Source organism: Cheilinus undulatus, linkage group 7 (genome assembly GCF_018320785.1).
Source record: "Cheilinus undulatus linkage group 7, ASM1832078v1, whole genome shotgun sequence".
NCBI classification, from domain to species: domain Eukaryota; kingdom Metazoa; phylum Chordata; class Actinopteri; order Labriformes; family Labridae; genus Cheilinus; species Cheilinus undulatus.
In genome coordinates this window covers 35,724,992-35,748,412 of record NC_054871.1, presented here as the reverse complement: position 1 = coordinate 35,748,412, position 23,421 = coordinate 35,724,992, and the positions used below count along the sequence as shown (strand labels likewise).

The window sequence follows — 23,421 nt, the reverse complement described above, 5'->3', positions numbered from 1 at the left end:
CAAATACTTGCTTCCTGTTTATTTACACTCAACTGTGTGTGAGTTGAAAAAAAAAAAAAAATCCATAAATTGCAGTAAAAAGGTAAGGTATCTTCAAAGCTAGTGCTTTCACGTGAAGAGTTTTTTGTTTAATAAGGAAGCCATATCAGGTTAAGTGAAAGTTAATATTTGTAAATTTATATTTTTTTTCACAGAATGATCACACATCTATGCTGTGTGATTGGCAACCAAAGGAAATGATAATTATATAAATGCAGGCAGGCATAATATTTTCTTGGCACATCTCCAGTGTAAATATGTATCTAAAAAGATGAAAAAACTGATTAGCAGAAAAAAAGTGAAATATATAATCACACATTATCAGAGCATAAAGTAGAAAATTGGAAAATGCTAATTAACTATGCAAAGTAGAAAAGCAGCCTTTAACTAATTTTTTATATCAAAGACAAACAAAACAAAGTGGTGACATTTCTCATAAAGGTCCACAGTATCTCCATTCTCATTGTGTCATTTGACAAGTTGACAACTTTCATCCTTTACAACAATTCACAAGATCTATACATTACTGCACAGGAAAACTCACCCACATTTTTGAATTATCAATAAAACCGCATCCATGTTTCTTACCATGTGACCCTTCTCTGAGTCTAATGTAATTATATATGTTGTAAGAATTTGCATTAGCAATTAGCTTGAATTATGAGAGTCTGAAGATGCATCAGTGTAATGGCTTCAGGCAAGCTGATGCAGTAATGTGGTGTAGTAAATACTGAGCACTCATGTTGGAGGGACACAGGATGACTGGTCATGGACTAAATGGTCACACAAGCTGCAAGTGACCATTTCCACCCATTTTTAAAATGAGGAATGGATGTTGTAATGTAGGGGGTGGGTTTCTGGATGCTTATCAAGCTTTCTCCTGGGGTGATCATGAAGTTTTTCCAATCTTGGTAGCTGTTTTTCTCAGCTTCTTTCATATTTAAAGTTACATCTGTAACTTTCCATCATTAATTAAACTGAAACCTAATACTGCTGATTTTAATCCTCGTTTTAAGAATTTTCCTGCACTTAATATTTAGTCCGATGCTTCTCACTTACTGTCTCTCCTTCCCAATCCCCATCTGGCAGGGCCTTAGACTCTGAGCCATAGTGTAGCGGAGAGTACACCCAGGTCCTGTCCTCTGGAGGCTGTTTTTACACACCCACCACAGCAGAGGGGGACAGAGGAAAGGCCAGAGGCACAGAGACAAGCAGCAGGGGCAGGCAGGAGAACGACACAGGAGATCACAGGAGAAGAAAAGACAAGACAGGAAATGAAAATTAGGGATGCATATAGGAGGAAATGTTGCTGAGAGACACTGGAAAGAGTGAATCAAAAAAGTGTAAAAATGTTAAAAGTGTTAAAAAGGATGTGTTAGGATCCTTTTGGCGGTAGAAGACTTGAACACAGAGATGAGAAATTTTGCAAATAACAAGCTGAATCAGTACAGATACGTGCTGTTAATAAGCTAAATATCATGATCGGTCTTAGTGACCTTTGATTAATTTATGTCTTACTTTTTAGCCCCATTTGGACTAGAAGTGGAGTGTACAAAGCGAGGGATGAGTTGCAGCATCAGCCAAACAGGGAGGATGAGGAGCAAAAGGGAGGTGAAAAAAGGAAGCTAGCCAGGATGCCAGGAGAGTCAAACACAGAGAGCATCCTCAGTCAAAGCCAAACACAACAAGGGGATTTTTCCCTTTTCCAGCAGCAAAAGCAAAAAGCTCTGTGCATGTTTGTAAAAGCTTGGGAAGGTTGCGTGCTACTGAAGGTACTGGCCCTTTAAGAGAAGGAAGCAGCTGCAGCATATTGTTGACTGTGACGATGAAGATGTAGGTTGTTGGCACACACTTGCACACATATGTTTATATGCACAAACAAATCTAAGCATGTTGGAGCTAACGCAGCATCCACACAGGTGCAAAAAGGGGATGAGGATTGCTGACACTAAGCAAGGAAACAAATCTATATACAATTTTTTATTTGCAATTATTGATAAGATGAATGCAAGAGTACCAGACCGACAGCTTTTTGTTTTCACTACTCCCACAGAGGGTCTTGTTTTCTCAACACAGAACATCTACAGTAAACAAGTCACACCTTTCCAAATGTCTCATTAGCTACTGTATGCACTCAGAACTGCTCTGGTCTAATACCAGGACAACAACAAGGCTAATCTAACTCACTTACTGGCCAACTGGACTCGCAATTCCTCCTCTCTGGAAAAGGAGAGACCACCCAGGTCCTCCCATCAGGAAACTGACAACAACAGGGGTGGATGGCACAGGGACAAACACAAAAGAGATGTGAGGAGTTGAAGACAGGTAGAGACAGACAGAGGAGACCATGATGAAAAAAGAAGCATGCTGAGGTGAAAATGAAAATGATTATTCTTCGCAGAGCCCGGCAGAGATACTCTGTTTGGTGTCAGCGGTGACAAATAGATTCATAAGTCTGGCAGCTACCCCACCTCTCTGCATCACACTCTACTATCTCACTTTTATTATTCAGAAAATAAGAGAAATAGAAAAAAGGAAGAGAGGAGAAAGTGAAGGGCAGATAAATAGAGAGGACTGTGGAGAAAAAATCCTGGACTACAAGGGCTCAAAGGGGGAAATATGGATGAAGAACTGCAGAGAAAGACTGAGCTGAACAAGTGATCATGAAAAAAACAGATCAGATTTGAAGAAGGACTAGAGGTGAAGGGGAGCAGTAGTAACCATGAGAAGTGAATGTGGCCACTGATGATATCAGCTGAATAATTTAGGCATGAGCCTCTCTGAGGAACATGTGAAGTGACCAAACACACACACACACACTGATTTTTTACACTCTCACACCTGTGCTCCTCTGAGTCGTGTGCAATCATCCCACTCTCAGGATCAAATGATGCGTCTTTCCATTCCAGAGGAGCTACATGAACCCAAATGCCTCCACCTCTTGTATCAAAATTTAATCTATACCTGCCTTCTTTACACTCGGCATAACATAACACTTAGAGGATTGTATCCCTCTATATAAAGTCCTACTACAACAACTGAATGCTCCCGCAGAGCATCCATACACAAAGTTCATTGAAAAAGGTAATCACAGAATTGGCAAGGATGATGAAACAAGAGCTGTAACCTGAACATTTCAATCCTCTTGTGAAACACAAAGTCATTCTCCAGTCCTGGTACTCACAAATTGACAAAAAATGATTAAAGGAAATTCTGCTCAAATGTGAAGGAAGAACAGTAAAACAGGGTCACCAAAAGACAGAACTTGACTTTAGACAGGTGTTTGTTTGATTTTTGCCACTTGTTCTTTTCATTTGCTGTTTCTCGTATTAAGAACAGATTTTACTGACTGTAAGCAAAGCATTTAGCCTTAGAAAATTCTGTTGCTTAAGAATGATGACGGCAGAGCCCTTGTCATTTTTTAAATAAATCCCCAGCTTTCTACTGTAATGGTAAAGGAGTGGGGGCCTGGTGTCAAGAAATAAACTTTGATATCCACATAATGAAAACACCTTTGCCCATTTTATTAAACAACAAAAAACTGGTTGTGCATTTTTGAATGTCATTGCATGACTGTTCTCTTTTACTGTGTGATGGTTAAATGTCTGATGGTTAACTGGGTAATGGGTGAGTCTCAAAAAAGTACAGAGACCGTAGTGCTTCACTAAAGGGAAATAACTAACTCTTCTCAATCTTATTGCTGAAATGGTGCCATTTATCTTCACACATCGGTCATGTGATGTGTTTCTCTCCTTTGATATGGTGCTTATGTAAAGTGAATTCAAGATTTATAGATTCCAAGCATTTTAACTAATCTAAACTTGGCACAAAAAGTAAGGAAATTGGTGTTTGGAAGATTAGTTAGGAACATGCATTTGTGGGATGAGCAGCAGAGCGAAGTATGTGGGCTGCACCCAGAAAAAAAATTGCCAAATCTTCTGTGCTAATGCCAAACAGCTTATTTTGCTGGTGCTATTGACTTTTGTTTTCCCAACCCTGTCAGAATTTATGAACCATAGGCTGTCTTCTACAGATTTGCAGTCAAGGATTGTTGGCCGATATGGCCCAGACAATCCAGAAGAGACTGCATGCAGTCAACCTCCAGTCTCATAGGGCTGCCAGGAGGCCTGCCATGACTACCCTTCACTGTCAGGTCACGTGCACTGGAACCTGAACATGTGGAGGAACGTTAGGTATATGTATGTGTATTTTCTAAAGGTATAAGATTTATTGCCAAGAAGCATTGTAACAATGAAGAAATAATCTACCAAACACACATTTCCTTATTTTTTGCTAGGTTTGTTTACTCTTCTTTTAAAAGTTGGAAATGTATTCTCTGTTTTGCTTGTTTAGAAAGGGATTCTTTTTAGCTTAATCTTAAACTCTCTGGTAACAGGAACACGGAAATGGAAAACAGAGCCCTGAGGAAACCTGATTAATGTGAGAAATGAGGGTGGATAAATGATGACGATGATGGCGATAGCATACATTTGAAGGAACTGAGGCCAAATGATCATACAGTGAGGCGTCTGACTGAGCTGTTGGATGGCAAAAATAAGTGAGGTTTTAGGTTGACTGATAAAATATATGTTGCTGTTTAATACACAAGAATTAAAAGGCTTTCTGACTTTAATTAGCCTCTTTGGCAGTGTGTTTAAAGCTGCAGAAACAGCTTTATTGACTTTATTTCACTTTCTAGAACCCACTTATGACAGCACTGCCTGCAGCATGATTAAATGTAGTTACACTAAAGATCCCTTCACCTCATCAGCACCACAGGTCTGCTGCTGCTGGAAGTGTTTTTTTCTCCTTTTGCGTGATCTGGGCAGCAGCCAGGGTCAGACAGATGAGAGGGCTGTTAAATAACTGAAGGAGCTCGTTGACTAACCTGTTGGCCTTTAGGACCTCTTGTACTGCATTAGATGGTGTTTAATTCCTGATAGGATACACTCAGCAGAAGTGTTGCCAGGTGGGAAGATTTTTATCTGGTACTGTGATCACTGGCTGCACTCTCCATCCGTTACCCAACACTTACACCTGAATGATAGTTTTGCTTCTGACCTGCTAGACAACACTGTCTGATGGTAGTGAGCTGCTTGTAGTGGGTCTTTGTAAACTTCAGTTGTCCCTCACAAAGTGTGGAGGGGAATATGTCTGCAGCCTTGCTGATGATTATATTAGGAACTGCTAAATGGTGCTGATGTAGCATTATCACTCTGCAAACACACCATACAAGAGTGCACACTGCAACACAATGTGTTTAAGACATTTTGGATATTATGCTTGTTTGCATCACTTCATTTTCATGTCTAGATGGTAAATATTAAGAAAGAGTCAGAAAAGGGTAAGCTTAACTTAGCAAGCATTGGAAACATGAGGAAGCAGCTACACCTATTCTGTGCAAAATTACTGAAATCCACATTACTTATACTTAGATGTAATGTGCTTCACTCTGCACTGTGCTATATCATGACTTTCTAGAGTCTGAGGTTGTGAGGGAAACATTAAAGACTCCAGGAGGTCTCTGGACCTAGTCAGTAAACAATCTGGCACAGCTCCATTTGTTTTACCTTTTATGCTTCGTTAACTGACTGCTTGACTGATATTTAGAGTTCAGACATGAAAGCAATGCCAATCTTGTTCTCCAATTCTGCAAAAAAGCAAACATGCATACTTTCCAAAATCCTGACTTATCTTTGAGTTTTCAACACCACACACTGCAAAGAATAACTGCACACACTTTTCTTTCCATACCAGCCTGAGGTGCTACTTCCTTACTGTAGTCCTTTCCCACATCCTTTTCTGTAGGAGAGCATCCAGATGCTTTTCTTTATAAGAACATTACTTTTCCAAAAATAGAAATATATCTCTATACTCATATGCTACACTATTAAAATATTCAAGGAGATGTAATGGCTACATACAATCTATTGAACTCAAAAACTACTGGAGCTACACCAATCGAGACAAGAATCGTAAAAAATAAGTGTCTCCTTATTTTTTGTAGGTGGAACGTTTACTTACAAAGTAGATATCTGTGATTGGCACGTCATCTTCATCATCAACTGAAGCTTGGCTGGTGCATCCTGAGCCAGACACTTGACTAGCCCGGTCTGCCTCCACCACCACCTTGGGACTGGATGGGGTTTCCGTAGCTGACTCTGGAGAAGTAGGAGCAGGTGGGGCAGTTGAAGAGGAGGAGGAAGCAGCGGCGGCTTCAGGTGCTGACGAAGAGCTAGATGGCACTGCTGCAGCAGCATCAGGAGCCTCGGCACCAGCTACTTCTTGAACTTCGCTGTAAGAAAGCAAGGAGATTTTTAGATTTAGTGTTAACCTGTTGTTCCCAAAGTCTCCCATCGGCCCCCTCAGACAAAATAATAAAAAAAGATTTTCTAAACATTAGGGCCGAGCAAAAGTGGGGATGATTCTATGTTTTCTGTGCCCTATTTTTCAGTTATATATTTAACCAAAGCATTATCCTGTTTCCCAATAGAGAGCTACTAATGAATTTCTTTGAAAATTTAACATTGTGGTTTTTTTCTTCATAAAAAATATTCTACAGCAACCTTCATCGTTGAAAAATGAAGCCACTTAAGACCAGCTACCCTACTTTCCTCAGTAACTATGTTCTAAGATACTGAAAACAATACCATGTACTTTCATGAATTTTTTGATCCACTACATCTCCTCTAAAGGTTGCACAGTTCTTAGATCAACTGCTACAGGAAATGCCATGAGGCATCTTTTATTCAATGATGGGACCATGTTAGCTCTTAAGAAGGCATGGGAAAAAGACCTGCATCTGACACTGCATGATGAGGAGCAGACAATCACATTCACTCAAATTACTTTAATTAAGTAGGTTTTTTTGGGGTACTTGTACCTTTTGTTTAGAACAGTTTGAATCAAGTACTTTGGCTTTTACTTAAGTATATCTTAACCAGAGTAACTGTACATTTACTTGAGTAAAATACTCTACTTTTTCCATCTCTGCTGACTATACAGAAGCACACAGCAAGAAAATGATTCTGCATCACATCCTAAAACAGCTTTTTATAGAGGTGTGACTTTACTGTAAAGAACTGGTTGGAGATATCCTCACGTTATTATTGCTAATAAGGGAATTAATAGCTTACTGTACAACTCCTCGGTAGCTGCTAAGGCTGGGCAACTAATTGAAATTTAGATTCAACTGCAATACATCTGACTGCAATTTTCAAATCACAGGAGGTGCAATATTTCTTTGACCTGAAATGTGTGCAAAAAAAAAACCCATACATTTTATGCTCTACACATCATGCAATCATTGAAGCATCAATCTTTTCTAGTTAAGAATAGTTTTCAGTATTCCAGTTTTCTTATTTTTTTGTAAATGTTTTTCTTAATGAAATGAGAATGACAAAAATGCTCACTCCCTTCAATACACATTGCATCTGCAATATGAGTCAAAATAATTGAAGTTAGATATTTAAAAAAAAAACTTCAGCCTTAGTTTTTATGATCGCTACAACACTTTTAGTTAAGCCACCAGCCAATTTACAGCTGTGATCAAAGTAGATAGATAAAGACATGTAATTCATGCTGATTCATGCATCTTAAAGCCTGCCTTAACTCCACTTCTTGATCCATGTTAAGATGCACTAAAGTTAGATTGAAATAGCATTTCCAATATGGCAACCCCTTTAGTGAAACTTTCAACAGACCAGTTACAGCAACAGAAAGCTATAAAACATTATTTCTCTCCTCTCAGTATTTTGTTATATTATTGCCTTTAGGATGTAGAAGTATTTCAACAAGTAAGAAAAAACATGTTCTTTAAATAAGTAGCCCATCCTAGCTCAAAAGACAAATAAACACTGTGGTTAAACACACAGACAAAAACACATAGACACACACAAACAAAAACAGCAGCTGCTGGCATTAAGAGCCCCTGATTGGGTCTCTTCCCATAAGTCACTTTCCTGCAGCCAGGAAGAGCAACAGGGCCAGGCTATTAGAGAAAACAGGCTCAGACTGAAATTCAACAGCTGTGTGTGTTGGTGTTTTTTTTTTGGTTTAGCTGCTTAAGCTCAAAGATTGGCCAGCTGGCTGGGCTCTGTCACAATCCTTTATTGTTCCTGACCAGATCATCAACTATTAGGACAGATTGCGGCCCATCCACATTGCTTTCTCAGCTTCTGTGCTCAGGCTCAGCTCTTCCAGAGGAAAAGCAGTTGGCCACTGAGGAAGAAAAAAGCAGAGTTGGCATCTCAGAGAGATGAGATTGGCTGAATAAATGAGCAGTATGGATGCTGGTTGCTATGCAGAAAGCCTCTCTTTCGTGCCATCTTTCAATTTATTTAGATATATCATAAAAACTGTCCCATATGTTGTCTTTGTCTGTGTTTACCAGACTCCCCATCTGTCATTTGCCCTTTTCTTTTTCTATATAATTATATTTCTCACTTTCTCTTTACCCAGACTTTCTCCCCCTATTCTCCCTGACTTCCATTCAGTCCCCCCATTTCATTTTCTCTGCTCCATCTCTCTTGTTTCACCCATTCATCCTCCTACCTTGCTGCAGGTAAGCTAGTCAGCTTGACGAAGTGAGCTCAGTCAGATGGTAAATTCGGTCGTCTGTCACAGTTTCAGCTGTTCTCACCATTACCCCCCCACCCCCCCCACCCCACCCCACCCCACCCCCCCGCCAGCCAACTCCTTCCAGACCCCCAGGCCATATGTCTAGCCATCGCCTTCTCAACATCAGACCCAATTATTCAGTTGGTTTCCCTCAGCAATCACACCCTGATCCTCACTGACCTAACCCCAGCTAAAAGTGAGCTCCACTGTCAATTTCCCGTCAGATCTATTTGAGTTTCTTCCCCCAGTAGCCAACAACCCTGTTTTTATTTGATGACTTGTGTCCCTGCTGTTCTAGTTTCCTGGAGTAGATACACCTTTAAACAAAGCCAAACCAAATCACATTAATTAAAAAAACAGGTTTTATTATGCAAAGTGTCAGGTCAGTCCAGCTTAATGGGAGCAGCCCCTGGCCCGCAGCCTTTCTGCCCCAGTGCCCTACTTCTACTGGCTGGTTCCCCCATGTCGGGGCTCCTTCTGCCTCATGTCTGCCTCACAGTGTCACCCCATTAAAATGACACTCTTTGCTTATACACACAGCACATATTCACATGCATGTGTGCACTCTCTCATAACCTGTTTACTGAAGAGTAGATGCCTGACCCACTCAGTACCTGTAACATTTCTCTGACTATTACAAGGGACCCTAGAATCTTATAAACAAATGGGTCAAGCTACCAATGTTTCTCAGTGTCCTCTGTTAAGACCTGCGTGTACCTGTGAGGTGGGCTAATGTAACAGCTGACTGAACTCTGGTGGGACGCTGACATCAGGTTATTTATAGTGTGCCATCAAAACTGTGTCATTTTGATGATTGGGGTCATGAAACACTCCCAAGCACTTCCATAGAAATGACTATTTTCGTCATGTTTCATCAATTTGATTTGTGCTCTTTTTGGTTTGACCAAACAGTGTGTTTTATCACACTTTTTTAAAACAAGTGGTATTACAAATAAGTGCTAAGTATCAAAAATTTTGACAACTTGTTGACCCAAAAAGTTCAATTAAATTGTTGACTGTTCCTTAACAGCGGAGAAAAAACTGTTGAGTCGAGATTTAGTGCCCATGTAGCCACGACATGCAAGAGCAGAGGTGAGGCTCTCGAGAGCTCATTCCTCCACCATGATTTTTTAAGATTTATATAAAACCTTTAAAAACAGGAATTCCTCTAGATCTTCTACAGGTGGTGGTATATTTGTCATTTTCTTTCTTAGTTTTTTGTGTCATGAGTTTTATACACAAGTTTTATGTGGTTTAAAAAGAAAATCATTAGGTGAAACGGTTGGGTGACCAATTCTCATTTCTTGTGCTACAGTGTGTTCACTACATTTTTCCAGATTAATTTTTCCATTTTCTTGTCTTGCTCCTATTTATGACACACTATTAGCCTTATCATGTTTGAAAATAATAAGATCTTTAATGTGTGCATTTTTAAAAAACTGGAGCGTTCTGGTGTCCCTTAAACCACTTGTGCTCATGGAAGGAAAGATTCAGGCACAAGGTCATGGTGTAGGGTTTGGTGTATTTTTAATGTTACAAGCCCTATGAATTTAATACCTTTTACATTTCTCAAACCATCTTGGGTGCCTGGACCTAGATAATACAAAATATTTGGATTTTATAGAGTCTAAAAGTTTAACCATCTTACTACAAGATGTTAGCATTCAACATAAAGTGGGCCAGTGAGTTGTTATTGTACCTTTTTTCAGGTTGAGGCTGTGGGACGGAGATTGTGGGCTCACTGTCAGGTCTCTTTAACTCCACCTCCACTGTGATGGTCTGCTGATCCTCTTCACGAACACGCAGCTCCTCCTGGGTCCTGGAACACAAACAAACACCCATAAAACAACATGCACAGAGGAAATGAGACACATGTGAAAAGCAAACACAGCCACAGCTTAGCAACAGGAGGAATGGGTCTACTTATAGACAGACCTCCCATTTTATGTTCTACACACCCACCACAGCCAGAAATGTCTAACGCTGTGAAAACATAAAGCTGGCAATGTTCAGAGTCAAAGAAACTCAGTTTTTCCTGAATAAAAAGTTTATGAAGTAAAAGTAGCATTCATGCTTCTGACTCACCTCCCGTCATGGCTGAGAGACTGGGTGTGCCTCCTGGAGACAAAGGACACAGTGTCAGCTCAAGCTGTGAGTGTAGCACTTAGTTCATATACTGCAGAAAGTTGTTACTCTAAAAATATTCACAACTACTGACACTATAATATGATTTGTTTTTTTTCTTAAACAGTAATTAATAGATTTTAGTCAAATTATCCCAACAAACAAGCAAAGAACAGCTTTGGGAAAGACAAGACACAAAATACCAGCACAACTTTTTAGTTTGATGTAGTCAACAGAGGGAAAAAAAGGAAAGTGTTCTTTCTAATTTAATGGGTTTCTTAACAATAATTTGCATTTATACCAAAAACAAAAGCAGCATCTTTTAGACCACATGTCAGTGAGTGATTGATTTTTCTTGCACACATGAAATAAATTATGCCCCTATGATTGCACTGGATTACTCAAAGTGAGTGTGTTTGTGTGTAAATGTATTTGTACCTGTAGCGGGGGTGCTCTGCTGTGTCAGACGGAGATCTCTCAGGTATGGACAGAGAGGTTGTGGAAGAGAGAGTGGTAGCAATTGAGGCTGTTGTGGCTTCTTCAAATGACGGAGGAGTGCATGGAAGGAGATCTGGTCGCCCTAGAAGAGAAAGAGAGAGACATTCTGTGTGATTTGTTGAACTGATGCCGTGCTGGTACCTGCCAATTTTTCTGTTTTTTTTAGCTTTAAGTACTTATTCAGTTTCTGAAGTGCTGCTCTGATTGTGTAGCTTTTTGTTTCTAATAGCAACAGAAGATAAAAGCCTGCTGTTTACCAAGAACAATCAGCAGTGTTAGAATAGACAAAATAGACTGTAAAATGTTTTAATGCTGTCTAGACAGAGGCTTCACTGTAGTTCATTTTAATTACCTGAGCTACATTTTAACATGAGATTCAGTGACCTTCTCAGAGATTTACAGCTAAGCTCTTCTACCTGCAGATCAAGTCAGATCTGGTTAATCACTTACAACCCCAATTCCAAAAGATTTAGGGCAATGTGTAAAATGTAAATAAATACAGAATTGAATGATTGGCAAATCTTCTAAATTCATATTTTATTCACAATAGAACATAAACAACATAGATGTTGAAACTGAGACATTTCACCATGCCATCAATTCAGTTCAGTTCAGTTCAGTTCAGTTCAGAGATTTATTGCCCCACGGAGGGGAAATTAGGTTGCAGATAGTGTTAAAAGAACAGATAAGAACACATAGATTCACATTAAAATGGTACACTGTAGTAGCAGCATGTTACCAACATTGATTAAGAGAGAATCCTCTATTTCTCATAAGTCATTTTTATAATACAGTGCATAACATAACATTTAAAGTGAAAGCAAAATGTAAAATGTAAAATCTTTAGAATGATCACAGCCCTCCTCATAGGTCATTCTAAAACCAGATCATCATCAACGCCAAAAGGAAAGTGCATATGAGGGCTGTGCAAGTTCAGTGCATTAATTGCACATGGGACAAAAGAGAATTTGTATCTGTTTGTTCCAGCTCCTGGGAGCCAATATCTCCGTCCAGAGGGAAAAGGAATGAATTCTTCCAAAAGAGGGTGGTCAGGACTGGACAAGATTGACTCTGTTTTCTGCAAAACTTGTCTGTCAAAGATTTTTGTAAGAGAGAGCTGCTGAGTGCCAATTATCCTGCTGGCTTCTGAGACAATTCTGGACAGATGATTTTTGTTTTGTACAGTAAGATTCCCATAAAACGAAGTTAAACAAAAACTTGAAATGTACTTGATAAAAGATCTGTAGAATAAAACCATCAAAGTCTTGTCAACATTAAAAGAATTCAGTCAGAAAACACAGTCTCTGCAAGCCCCATTTTTGCAAATTTTGGATGTATTTAGGTCATGGGTCAGGTTTTTATCTATGAAACTTACTGGCCCATTTTGAATTTGATGGCAGCAACACTTATAGTTTTAGTTAATTTTATATTAATTTTTAGAATTCTTATGTTTCCTGAGCTCTTTGTGTTTGTTTCTACCACTTGTGTTCCCTAGTCCCAGTTTAGTTTCTAGTTATGTGTGATCTTGTTCATTTCCTGTGTGTGTTCTTGTTTTCTGTCACTCTCCAGTTAACTCTTTGATGTTTCTTGTTTTTATTTTGTAGTGGGCCTTCCTTGTGTGTGATTTCTTGTTTCTTCCTGTCATTTTTCCCCCCTTCACCTTGATTGCACTGCATTAGGTTCACCTGTGTATTGTTGTCACACCTGTGTCTGATTACTCCCAGTCTATTGAGTAGCTGTTTCTCAAAGCCAAGGAAGGATCGTGGAACAGCCATTTTTGAAGGATACTGCGTCATCGATGACTGTCGGACGACTGCTGATGATGATTCAGAACGACTGAGTCCTTCAAAGAGAGAATTTCCAAGGATGCACATATGTATCTGATGCTTGCAGGAATTACCCACATCCAATGCGCCTCATTATCTTTCTCTTCAAAATAAATGCGTGATATCAGGAGGAAGCTGGGTCCTTGAGGGTTCAATACATTTTTATACGTCCTGTTACACGGTAAGTACTTTATCATCATTATTTTATGGCTCCAAAATAAAGCTGGATGAGTAAAAGTGATGCCATAGAATATTATTATATTGTATGATGAATAATTTTATAATCACATTATTATTTATATATTACAATTATATGATGATGTGATAGCTTATTAGTCGGCACTGGGTAAAAGTTGTACAAATTGTTGTTAGTACCCCTCCCACTTTGATTTCTGCCTCCGCCGTGTATATGGGCAGGACCATCCTAATGACGTAATCACACACACTCATGAACCTGTTCCAAATGAGGGAGGACTCTTCCTACAGAGGAAGGATCTTGGACTTTGAGAAACAGCTAGAGTCTGTGTTTCCTCTGTTTTTGTGATTTCATGTGTGAATCCCCAGCCTGTTTATGTCTCGGTGTATTTGTCTACCATGCTTCCTAACTTCCAATGTCTCCAGGGATTTTTTTTTTTGGTGAGATTTTGTGTTTGTACTTTTCAACTCTCAAACTTTCTAGTTTTGTGTTAGTTAAGTTGTTATTTTTGGCTTTTTTAAGCTTATTAAACATTTTTGCATCAGGGTCTTTGAATTTGGGTCCTCTTTTGTTTCATTTGTTGCTAAAACACCACAAACACATAAAAAAAGTAGGGATGGGGCAACTAAAGGGTGGGGTAGTAAGTGGTAATGATTAAAAACAGCAGAGTCTCTCAGGTGTTCACCCATCTGTGAAAATTGTGGGAAATTTTCAGAAAAATGTCCCCTGAAAAATGGTGAAGACTTTAAATATCCCACCATCTACAGTACTTAATATCAAAAGATTTGGAGAATCTGCAGAAATCTCTGTACACAAGGGACAAGGCTGAAGGTCATTACTGAATGCTCATGACCTCCGGGCCCTCAGGCAGCACCGCATTACAGGCATTATTCTGTACTGGAAATCACTGCATGAGCTCAGGAACATTTCCAGAAATTACTCTCAACACAGTTCTTCATGCCATTTACAAATGCAAGTTAAAGCTAAATCATGCAAGAAAGAATCCATATGTGAACATGATCCAGAAACGTAGCTGTCCTCTCTGGACCAAAGCTCGTCTAAAATGGACTGAGGCAGAACGGAAAACTGTTCTGTGGTCAGATTAACCAAAGTTGAAATTTCTTAAAGAAAGCCACCAACACTGTGTCCTTCACACTAAAGAGGAGAGGGACCATTCACCTTATTATCAGCACACAGTTCAAAAGCCTGCATGTCTGATGGTATGGGGTTGCATTAGTGCCTATGGTCTTGGCAGCTTAGACATCCTACCCAGGCACTAACAGTGTTGAATAGTATATAAAGGTTTTGGAGCAATATGTGCTCCCATTCAGACAACATTTCTTTCAGGGAAGGCCTTGCATATTTCAGCAAGGCAATGCTAAATCACACACCACATCAATGACAATGGCATGACTTCACAGTAAAAGAATCTCGGTGCTGAAATGGTCTGCTTTCACCAAAACAAAAACATTCTGGCGCAACATAAAACAAAAATCTGCAAGAATCCTACATCAGACAAGAATGGGACAACATTCCTCTTCCAAAACTCCAGTGACTGGTCTCCTCACTTCTTAGACGTTGACAGATAGTTGTTAAAAGAAGGGGGGATGCTGTACAATGATAAACATGGCCCTGTCCCTACTTTTTTGAGATGAGTTACTGCCACCAAATTCAAAATGAGCTAATATTTTCCATGGAATAGTTAAATGTCTCAGTTTCAACATCTTGTGAGTTGTTTATGTTCTATTGTGAACAAAATAAGGTAAATGGGATTTGCAAATCATTGCATCCTGTTTTAATTATACAGCACCCCAACTTTTTTGGCATCCTGGTACCTTGTCCTGGTTATCTTTAGTCACTGTGTGCAGGTGTTTCTTACCCTCATCCTCCAGTGTTGGGAAGCTGCGAGCTCCTCTCAGATCGTAGATGTTCTCATCTCTCTCAGAGGGAAGCTGGCTGGCTGACCAAGCAGCACCAGGACCAGTTAACTTAGGCACTGTCAACGACACACGACCCTTTTTGGATGGAGATGACTTCAGAGCTGAGAGACGATGCACATTAACATGGTAAATCATTCTGGGAAAAACATGGGTGTGTGATTTGTTGCATTTTAATTTGATTAAAATACTTTAAGTGATGTTTTATTTCATTAGTTTATTCATCACACGGTAAATCCAACAGATCAAGGAACTACACTAATCTACACAGTGGATTAGCATGTAAATTTAGCCTGTTGATAACTAGTAATTCAATTCTTTGTGGATATTTACTTTGTGAGGCTACAATACCATAAAGCTGTTAAAATTAGGAGTTACACCACAGATAAATTAATTTGCTGTCATGTCCTGCTACAAAGAATTCTTCTAAGTCCTTGGAAAGTGATGAAAAAGAAATCTGCACAAGAATCAAATGGAAGACTTCCCTGACACGACACAAAGCAGCACCTAATAAGGCAGTTTGCTCCTGTATCAGATTTTCCTGTCAAGGCTCAGCAGTTAAAGAGACAAAAGCCTGGCATCTGACATGTGTGTCTGTTGTTCTTCTCACATAGCTGTCTGACTATGTAAGGCAGTGGTCTTGATGTAAATTGAACTCACAGGAGCTCTTCTTGAAAACCGTGTTGCTCATGAACTTGAAAAACCTATCGGCATAGAAACCTGGCCGGTGGACTGACACGGTGTCCTGGGGGAGACACAGAGAGATTAATGAGACAAACAGTGCATGATTAAATGATCAAATCTGTACTCACACTAGATTATCTATCAGTCTCTTTAGTGTCCTGGTTTAGTTCTCTGGATCACAGGAAACAAGCAAAAAAAAACAGACAGGCAGACGAGGCGTCTCTCCATTATTAATGTTGCGACAGACTGACAGGTGACACTTGGTATTTGGTTCAGACCCAAAGAGGGAAGAAGGGATGAAGGACGGCAGCTGGGTTATTTTTAGCTTATTTGCTTCAGCATCACTAGGCTTCATTATGAGTAACATCTTTGGAGTCATCCACCTCGCTGAGGCGACTGTGTGTAACACTGATGCAAAGAGTGAGAAGTATCCATCAGCAGCAGCAACAGTGACGCACAGGAGGTTGTTATGGGGTTGCTTGCCCTCCCACGCACATCTTGCGTATGAGTGTATCTTAGAGTGGGAGAGTTGAGGGAGTAATGAGAGAGGGAAGGAGATTTAAAAGGACTGACGCCGTCTTAGGAAGTATCTCTTGATAAGCATAGATATGGGAAGGGCCCTTATATCATCCTTTAATGAAATCAGTAAATTGTCTTCATAGTGAGTCATATTTGTAAGACATTTACAAATTCTTAAATGCAATGAAGTAGTAGTATGAGCACATTAGTGTCTTCAGGGTATATGAAGGAATCTTGAAGTTAATTGTAATACCTTTTAAAGACTTTTTCAAGACCTTCTCAATATTTTTTAATACCTCACCACCACTTCAGGCTGTAACCATTTACATCAGTGATATTTTTAACTTAACAGTTTTAGTTTGTGATAAAGACTATAGACCACAATGATACAACAAAATTCAAATAGGCTGGGATAGTAAATCTTTGTGCTTCTGAATTTCCACCTGCCTGCTCCCTCTGGCGCTCTCAGAGACAACTTACGAACACACCCACAATAGCCTAGTTTTTTATGTACCTGTTCATCTTTGTTTTTTAATAAAAATAAATTCACACACTTTTACGATGTTTTTGGGACTCAAACTCTTGGACAGCTAATTCAGAAAAAAATCTTTCAAAATTTAAGACTTTATAAAGTTGTGTTAGGACTTTTTAATACTTTTTAAGGGTCTTAATTTTCCCAAAATTGATTTATCACCTTTTAATACTTTTCAAGACCCCGCGGATACCCTGGTCTTGAGAAATGTGACAGAGAATGAATGTGTCTTCTCTATCATCCTTATGGCTATCCTTCCACATGGACTTATGAAACGCTTTGTAAGCTTTAGTCAACATCAGAGACTGTGACCTGATATGAGACATGACAGCACACAGTATTAAAAGTTGTGTGTCTTCAAGGCTCAGGTCATGAAGATTAACTAGCCTTAGTTACCCTCCTGTCTAAAGAGTTTATGTTGGCTCTGTCTGGCTGCAAGTACAATTTTCCAAGATTCAGGACTATACCTCTAAACTCTTCTGCCATTAGCCTCTTAAAAAGCTGACAGCATTTTATGAACTGTATTAATCATTATGAATTCATTGTTATAATTAAAATTTTTTAAATAAAGATATCTTTTCACTTTTTCATAATATCAAAATTACAGTGTCTATAAAAAGTATTCACCCCCTTGGATGTCTTACCCATTTATTGATGTTAAATATCAGTCATAGTCAGTATAATTTAGCTTTTCTGACCAAAAAAGGCAACAAAAAACAAGACAACAAAACCTCTTCAATGTCAAAGTGAAAACATTGCTAAAAAGAAATGTTAATCAAATAAAAAATGTGATGTAAAATAAGAGACTGCATTGATGTTTACAACCTTTAAAGCGACTGACCTAATTCAACAGAGGTCCAGCCAATCAGTGCTAGTAGTCTCACAATTAGTGAAATCAGGATCCATTCAGTGCAGTGAATGTGTCTCAAGTGATTGTAGTATAGACACCTGTGTCTAAAAGGTCCAGTCACTTGTTAATCAGTATTCCTGGCTACCATTACACCATGAAGACAACAGAACACTCCAAACACTCACACTGTAAAATTAATATGGTTGTGAAATGTTTGTGATGTACACAGAGAAATAAATAAATAAATCTAATCATTTAATTAAGTTAGGTTCTTTTTATAAAATCAAATTTGTGTATTCATCATATCAGAGTTTGTTTTAAACACCATTGTGGTTCGGTAGAGTAACGCTTTCCTAACATAGTAATGAAAGCTCTATAAAGGGCTACTGTGACTGGTGATAAGAATTGAATTCCCTTTATGTATAATCCATTGCGCTCCTCAAAGCCACCTTGTAATAACCTTGAATACAAAAACACACCCATAGACACTATTGTGTCTAGAAATGCTGGCTGCACTTTCAATAACTACGATAAAAAGAGAGAGAAAAGCTACTCTGCCGGGTCCAAAATTAAATTTTTATCAAGACAGACTGAAAGAGTTCAAAGTGGACAGATAAGTGAGGAGACAAGCTTACATATAACAAATGTAGTAAAACAATGAGTTCTAGGGTCTGGTTTGAACTAAATGTAACTGATTAGACTCTTAAGACATGGCCTGGCTTCATGTAAACACAATCAAGTGTCAGGACAATGTTGTAATGCAATACAAAATGGAAAATTAAGAAAAAACATTACATATCATTTATAAGCTTATTAGAACAGAAGCTGATAATTCACTTCCACACCTGAATGGCTGCATCTGAAAAAAAAAAAAAAAAAAAAAAAAAAAAAACTATGAAAGGCTCACCCCATCATGAACCAAAGCCTTCCACGTGTGCTCCAGTTTCTTGATTAACCTGAGAGAACACAGAAAACTCTTTCAACACAGTAATGATGAAAAGTGCTTCCTTAGGGCCTTTCATGTGCTGTTTGATATTCTGAAGTTTTTTCAGTGCAAGAGTATCACAGTCTGTACAAAGAGTTATTAATACTCCATCTACAGCCTGTGAGACTGAGAGCCTTTTGATGGTGTCACATTTACACTGTGGTGATACCTGTAGGATTGTAGAATGTCGATAATTCCGATGTAGAGAAGAAGTCTCTCTCCTTTTCCATTCACAGCTGGAATACCGCCCATTCTGTAACGAGAGGCAAAATCAAACTCCAATCTTAAGTTTGTGAAAAGACAATTTCCTTTCAAACTAAAGCCCTTGGGAGGTTTTTACTTGTAATGACATTGATAATGATGCCTCTTATTGACCTCTAAAAGTCAAATAAACCAAAAATGACAGTTTGCTTTTTCCATGGCAATCATCATTCTTATTGCCTTTTTATGTATGTAGCACTAATTCATAATGAGTGTTAACTCAAGACACTTTACAAAAAAAGCAAGTCTAAATCATACTCTTTATTGTCATATTTATTAACATTTATCGTCTTTATTTACAAGGATCCAACATTATTCTACCATGAGCTCTAAGCTGGTGGTTCTCAACTGGTGGGTTGCAAAGCTGTTTCCAGTGGGTTACGAATGTGTGCCAGGAAAAAATTAGCAAATCTTCTATAGTTTATGAAAGTCCTCAGTGGACAAACAGTACTGACATTTACTTTTTTCAGTTTTTCTGTGATGATGAATAAACTATGGTCTTTTCTTTAAGATTACAAGTAATGTATTCCATTTCCCCAAATAGCAAGCTAGTTTTCCCAAGATAATAAGGAAATTCTTTGAAAAATTATGAAATTTCAATGCTGTCTGAAGAAAATAGAGTAAAAAATGTATGAATGCATGTCCTTCTGTAATCATATGTGTTTTAAATAGACTTGTTTTATCCAGTCTCCTTTCTTTGTTTTATTTTGTTCCATTTAGGTTTCAAATGGCAACATCTTTCATCAAAAGATATAAGCGATTGCACATTTTTCAAAATTTGTGTCATGATTTCTCATAAGTAGGTGACAGTGGGTCATGATGCCCAAACACTTGAGAATCAATGCTCTATGCAACATTTGGCAAAGTTACAGTAGCAAAGTAAAAGCAGAACCAGACTCATGTTGAACAGCCACCTGCTAATAAAAGCTACTAAAAGTAAACAAACGAATAACACAAAGAATGAGAAGACCAAATACATGCTCCACTAATAAAAAGTCCATATTTTCCAGGAACTAAAACAAAATGCTGCCTGCGAATATTTTTTATTACCGATATTGTGTCAGATACTCCCCATTTTCAAAGCCTGTTGAGTATTTAAATGAAAATTCATTGTGATGTTCTACAAAACAAATGTTTTTCTACATCACACTGCAGTGAATAAAAGGTTTCCTTTGCATGGAAAATGTCCTCAAGAGTATGGTTTCCTATTAAACTTAAAAGTACAGCATTATTCAAGCTAATTGTTAAAAGGTTTGACGTCATACTTTTTTAAAGTCACATTTACATTAATTTTATAATCGTTCACCAGCATTTCAAAACTCCTTGAAGTTGGTTTAATGGATAAAATTGTCCAAAACTTTCCTACTATCTAAAACCTCAGTTTGACTTGCACTGCGTGACATGGCTTAGCAGCATTTTTGATAAGAAATTAGTAAGAAATATTTGAAATAGGCTAGCTATATTCTGAATAATTTCAAACAATTAAAGCAAATCTAAACTAGAAAAGCACTCGGAGAGTGCAGACCCCCGCTTTTAGCCCTATCTCCCCATAGTAAAGAATCCTTTAAAAAAATCCTGGATCCAGACGGTGATCCAGATCACTCCCAAAATCCAATCAGTTTTTCCTTCAGCCATTTCCTGAAAATTTCATCAAAACCTGTCCGTAACTTTTTTAGTTATGTTGCTAACAAACAAACTAACTAACAAACTAACAAACCCTGCCGATCACATAACCTCCTTGGCGGAGATAATAATATAAGAGATATAAGCAAAGGTACAAAATGCACATTCAGTATGGGCATAAAAGAAATCTGCACATATGTGCATAGTGTGTCATACATGTCCACACTGTGACAAAATGAGAAATAAAAGTACTAGATAAATTGCTGAGCAATGAGATCTTCAAGGTGAATTAATTATAAAAGCAGCCAGCCAAATGTACCCTATGTTGATTTAACTGGATTCAGTACTACCATTACTCTGCTCTCTGTTACACTACCTAACTAGCTACTGCTCTTTCACCTCAAATCTACTTGAATTTTAAAAGGTTATACTCCATGCATAGCCATTTTCTGCATCCTAAATGTCTGAGAGCCAACCATAATGATTTTAACCTAATCCCCTTTCTTTAACAAAATCTAAAAAAGTATTTATTTCAGAGGTTTTATTATCAAACATCTATTTGTAGCTTGTTGATTCCTTTTCATGATGGAAAAAAGGTTCCTGACCAACACTTATCTTCAGAGTTTTTTCCTTTTGATTACAGAATTGACACTGGTGCAAAGAGATTGAAATAAGAGAAAACTGTTCAGCAGAGAAAGTCTAACAAAGTTTTTTGGAGAGAAGCTGAAAAGTAACACAGGAAGTGCCAGTAAAGCATTATCTGTGATTTATGATCCACTAAACCAGCAAATCAGTGCCATGCACTCTCTCTTTCCTAATGTGCCAGCAGTCACATTTATGATCCAGCTACTTGGCCTCTCTAGCTAAACTCACGTGTCGTCTGTGTCAATGGACCCTCCACAGGCGGCTCCTCCCTGGATGGACTCCATGGCTGTGGAGTACAGGGCCTTCTGCTGGGCCACAGGCCTCTTCTCATCGCTGCCGCCCTGGGATCCTTCCATCTGCCTCTCCCTCTCTGCCTGGTCCATGTTGTGAACCCCGAGCAGCAGACTGTAGTCCATGATCTTAAAGCTTTCCAGCACCTGAGCAAAAGACGCAGACAGACTCATGTAAGTAGGTGTGATTGACAGACAGATGAGAGGTCAATCTGGCCGAGGGCTTTTATCCAGTATGTAGAGAGGAGGTAGCAACAGAAGGAGAAGAACCATCAAGAAGATTCCTTCCTACACACACACATACCTAGAAATGCACACACATTTACACATTAATGAAAAATGTATACGATGGTCAGTATGTGCACATACCCTCCAACCAAAACCATGCACCATTAAAGTAAATGTGAGATGGTGATTTACAAGCCAGGAATAGGCCTTCTACCCAGCCAGACACCTTGTTAAAGCTCCTGCTTGTAACAAACCTTTAATTTATGGGGGATCCTGGGAATGACAAACACTCTGATGAATAGCTTTTCTCTCTCTGGCTTCTTCACTTCTTCCTCCCTCCATCCCCCTCCTCTATTATTAATCAGGACAACGTAAGCTTCCAGTATTATTCAACTCTTTTCATTTCCTTATGTTGACTTTCTACTCTATGTATCTTTATCCGGCTCGTCCCCTTAGAGTCTCTTTTATATGGCACTGCTTTATCTTTTCTTCTACCCACTAATCCTTTCCTCCAGCCAGTACTGCCTCTCTCTTTGGATTCCTCTGGAGACTCTGGATCAGGATGTTATGTGGGTCCTCCTTCAGCTAACCCCCATAAGCTGGTTTTCCCTCCTCACAAGTCTTCTCCACAGGGTTATATCAGCGTAGAACAGATTAAGACCAAGTGAAGTGTCTCAGCGCAGTAATGTTTCTCACTCACCAGGCAGTCTCTCTGTAGGGTCTTAACCAGAGCATTGTAAGTGTCCTGGTCTAGCATCAGTCCGTCCTGCAAGTCCTGCATGAAGTCCAGATCTTTGAAAGTTGGCCTGGCCTTCTCTCTTTCCTTCTTGGACGCTCGCCTCTTGTAGGTTGAGCCCTTCAGGTCATATTTGAGGTGCATGCGAACAACACGAGGGAGGACATTGTTCATCACCACCACACGGATGTTCTTCCCGCCTGACTGAACACAGTACAGGCCGAAAAACTTGGGCAGCAAAGTGCGGGGGTTCTGGTTCAAGTTCTGTAATAGAATACATGAGACAAAGAGAGATGAGCAATAGGATACAGAAAAATGTTTAAAATATCTGAAATTGGTGAGTTTGCCTTGCTGTGCAGTTTATAGGGGTTTCCTTCATCTCTTTATTTTTGTGAATTGGTTTCTGGTGGTATGATTGAAAGGCCTTGTTTTTCCTGGGTTTAGTTGGGATCTTTGTAGCTTAAACGGAAATCTTTGATGGGTAACAACAAGAAATGGGTGAAGAAATGAATGACATTTCAATCTCGTGGCACAAGAGCTCATCAACGCCCTACTAAAACGCACGGAAAACCCCAAAACCTAAGTACTAATTGAGAAAAACCTCCAATAATCTGAGAGTTTTCTTTGAAAATGCACAGAATTTCACAGTTTCTTGGGTTTCTTGAAAGGCGCTATATAAATTCAAGATATTATCATTATTATGATATCTTTATTGCACTGCCTTGGCAGCAGATAGAGACATGACATTTACACCACTTAGAAGTGTAAACCCTGACTTTTATTGTGAATAATTGCCTTTGCCCAATAAATCACTCACATCTTTTTTAAA

The 23,421-nt window shown here is 38.8% G+C and overlaps 1 protein-coding gene across 2 annotated transcripts in view; it reads right to left on the bottom strand.

Moving 5' to 3' along the window:
• pip5k1ca (phosphatidylinositol-4-phosphate 5-kinase, type I, gamma a) overlaps positions 1-23,421 on the bottom strand; it is a 65,046-nt gene that overhangs the window by 5,211 nt on the left and 36,414 nt on the right. Inside the window, exons 7-17 of one of the 2 annotated variants that reach the window (XM_041791579.1) lie at positions 22,557-22,856; positions 21,567-21,775; positions 18,979-19,062; positions 18,732-18,780; positions 15,900-15,984; positions 15,182-15,343; positions 11,221-11,362; positions 10,744-10,776; positions 10,358-10,477; positions 6,064-6,334; positions 1,099-1,188 (exon numbers count right to left, since the gene is read on the bottom strand). In XM_041791579.1, coding sequence (XP_041647513.1) covers positions 1,099-1,188; positions 6,064-6,334; positions 10,358-10,477; positions 10,744-10,776; positions 11,221-11,362; positions 15,182-15,343; positions 15,900-15,984; positions 18,732-18,780; positions 18,979-19,062; positions 21,567-21,775; positions 22,557-22,856 — 1,545 coding nt within the window. The remainder of the gene's footprint in view (positions 1-1,098; positions 1,189-6,063; positions 6,335-10,357; positions 10,478-10,743; positions 10,777-11,220; positions 11,363-15,181; positions 15,344-15,899; positions 15,985-18,731; positions 18,781-18,978; positions 19,063-21,566; positions 21,776-22,556; positions 22,857-23,421) is intronic. The other variant, XM_041791580.1, reaches the window with a different exon arrangement.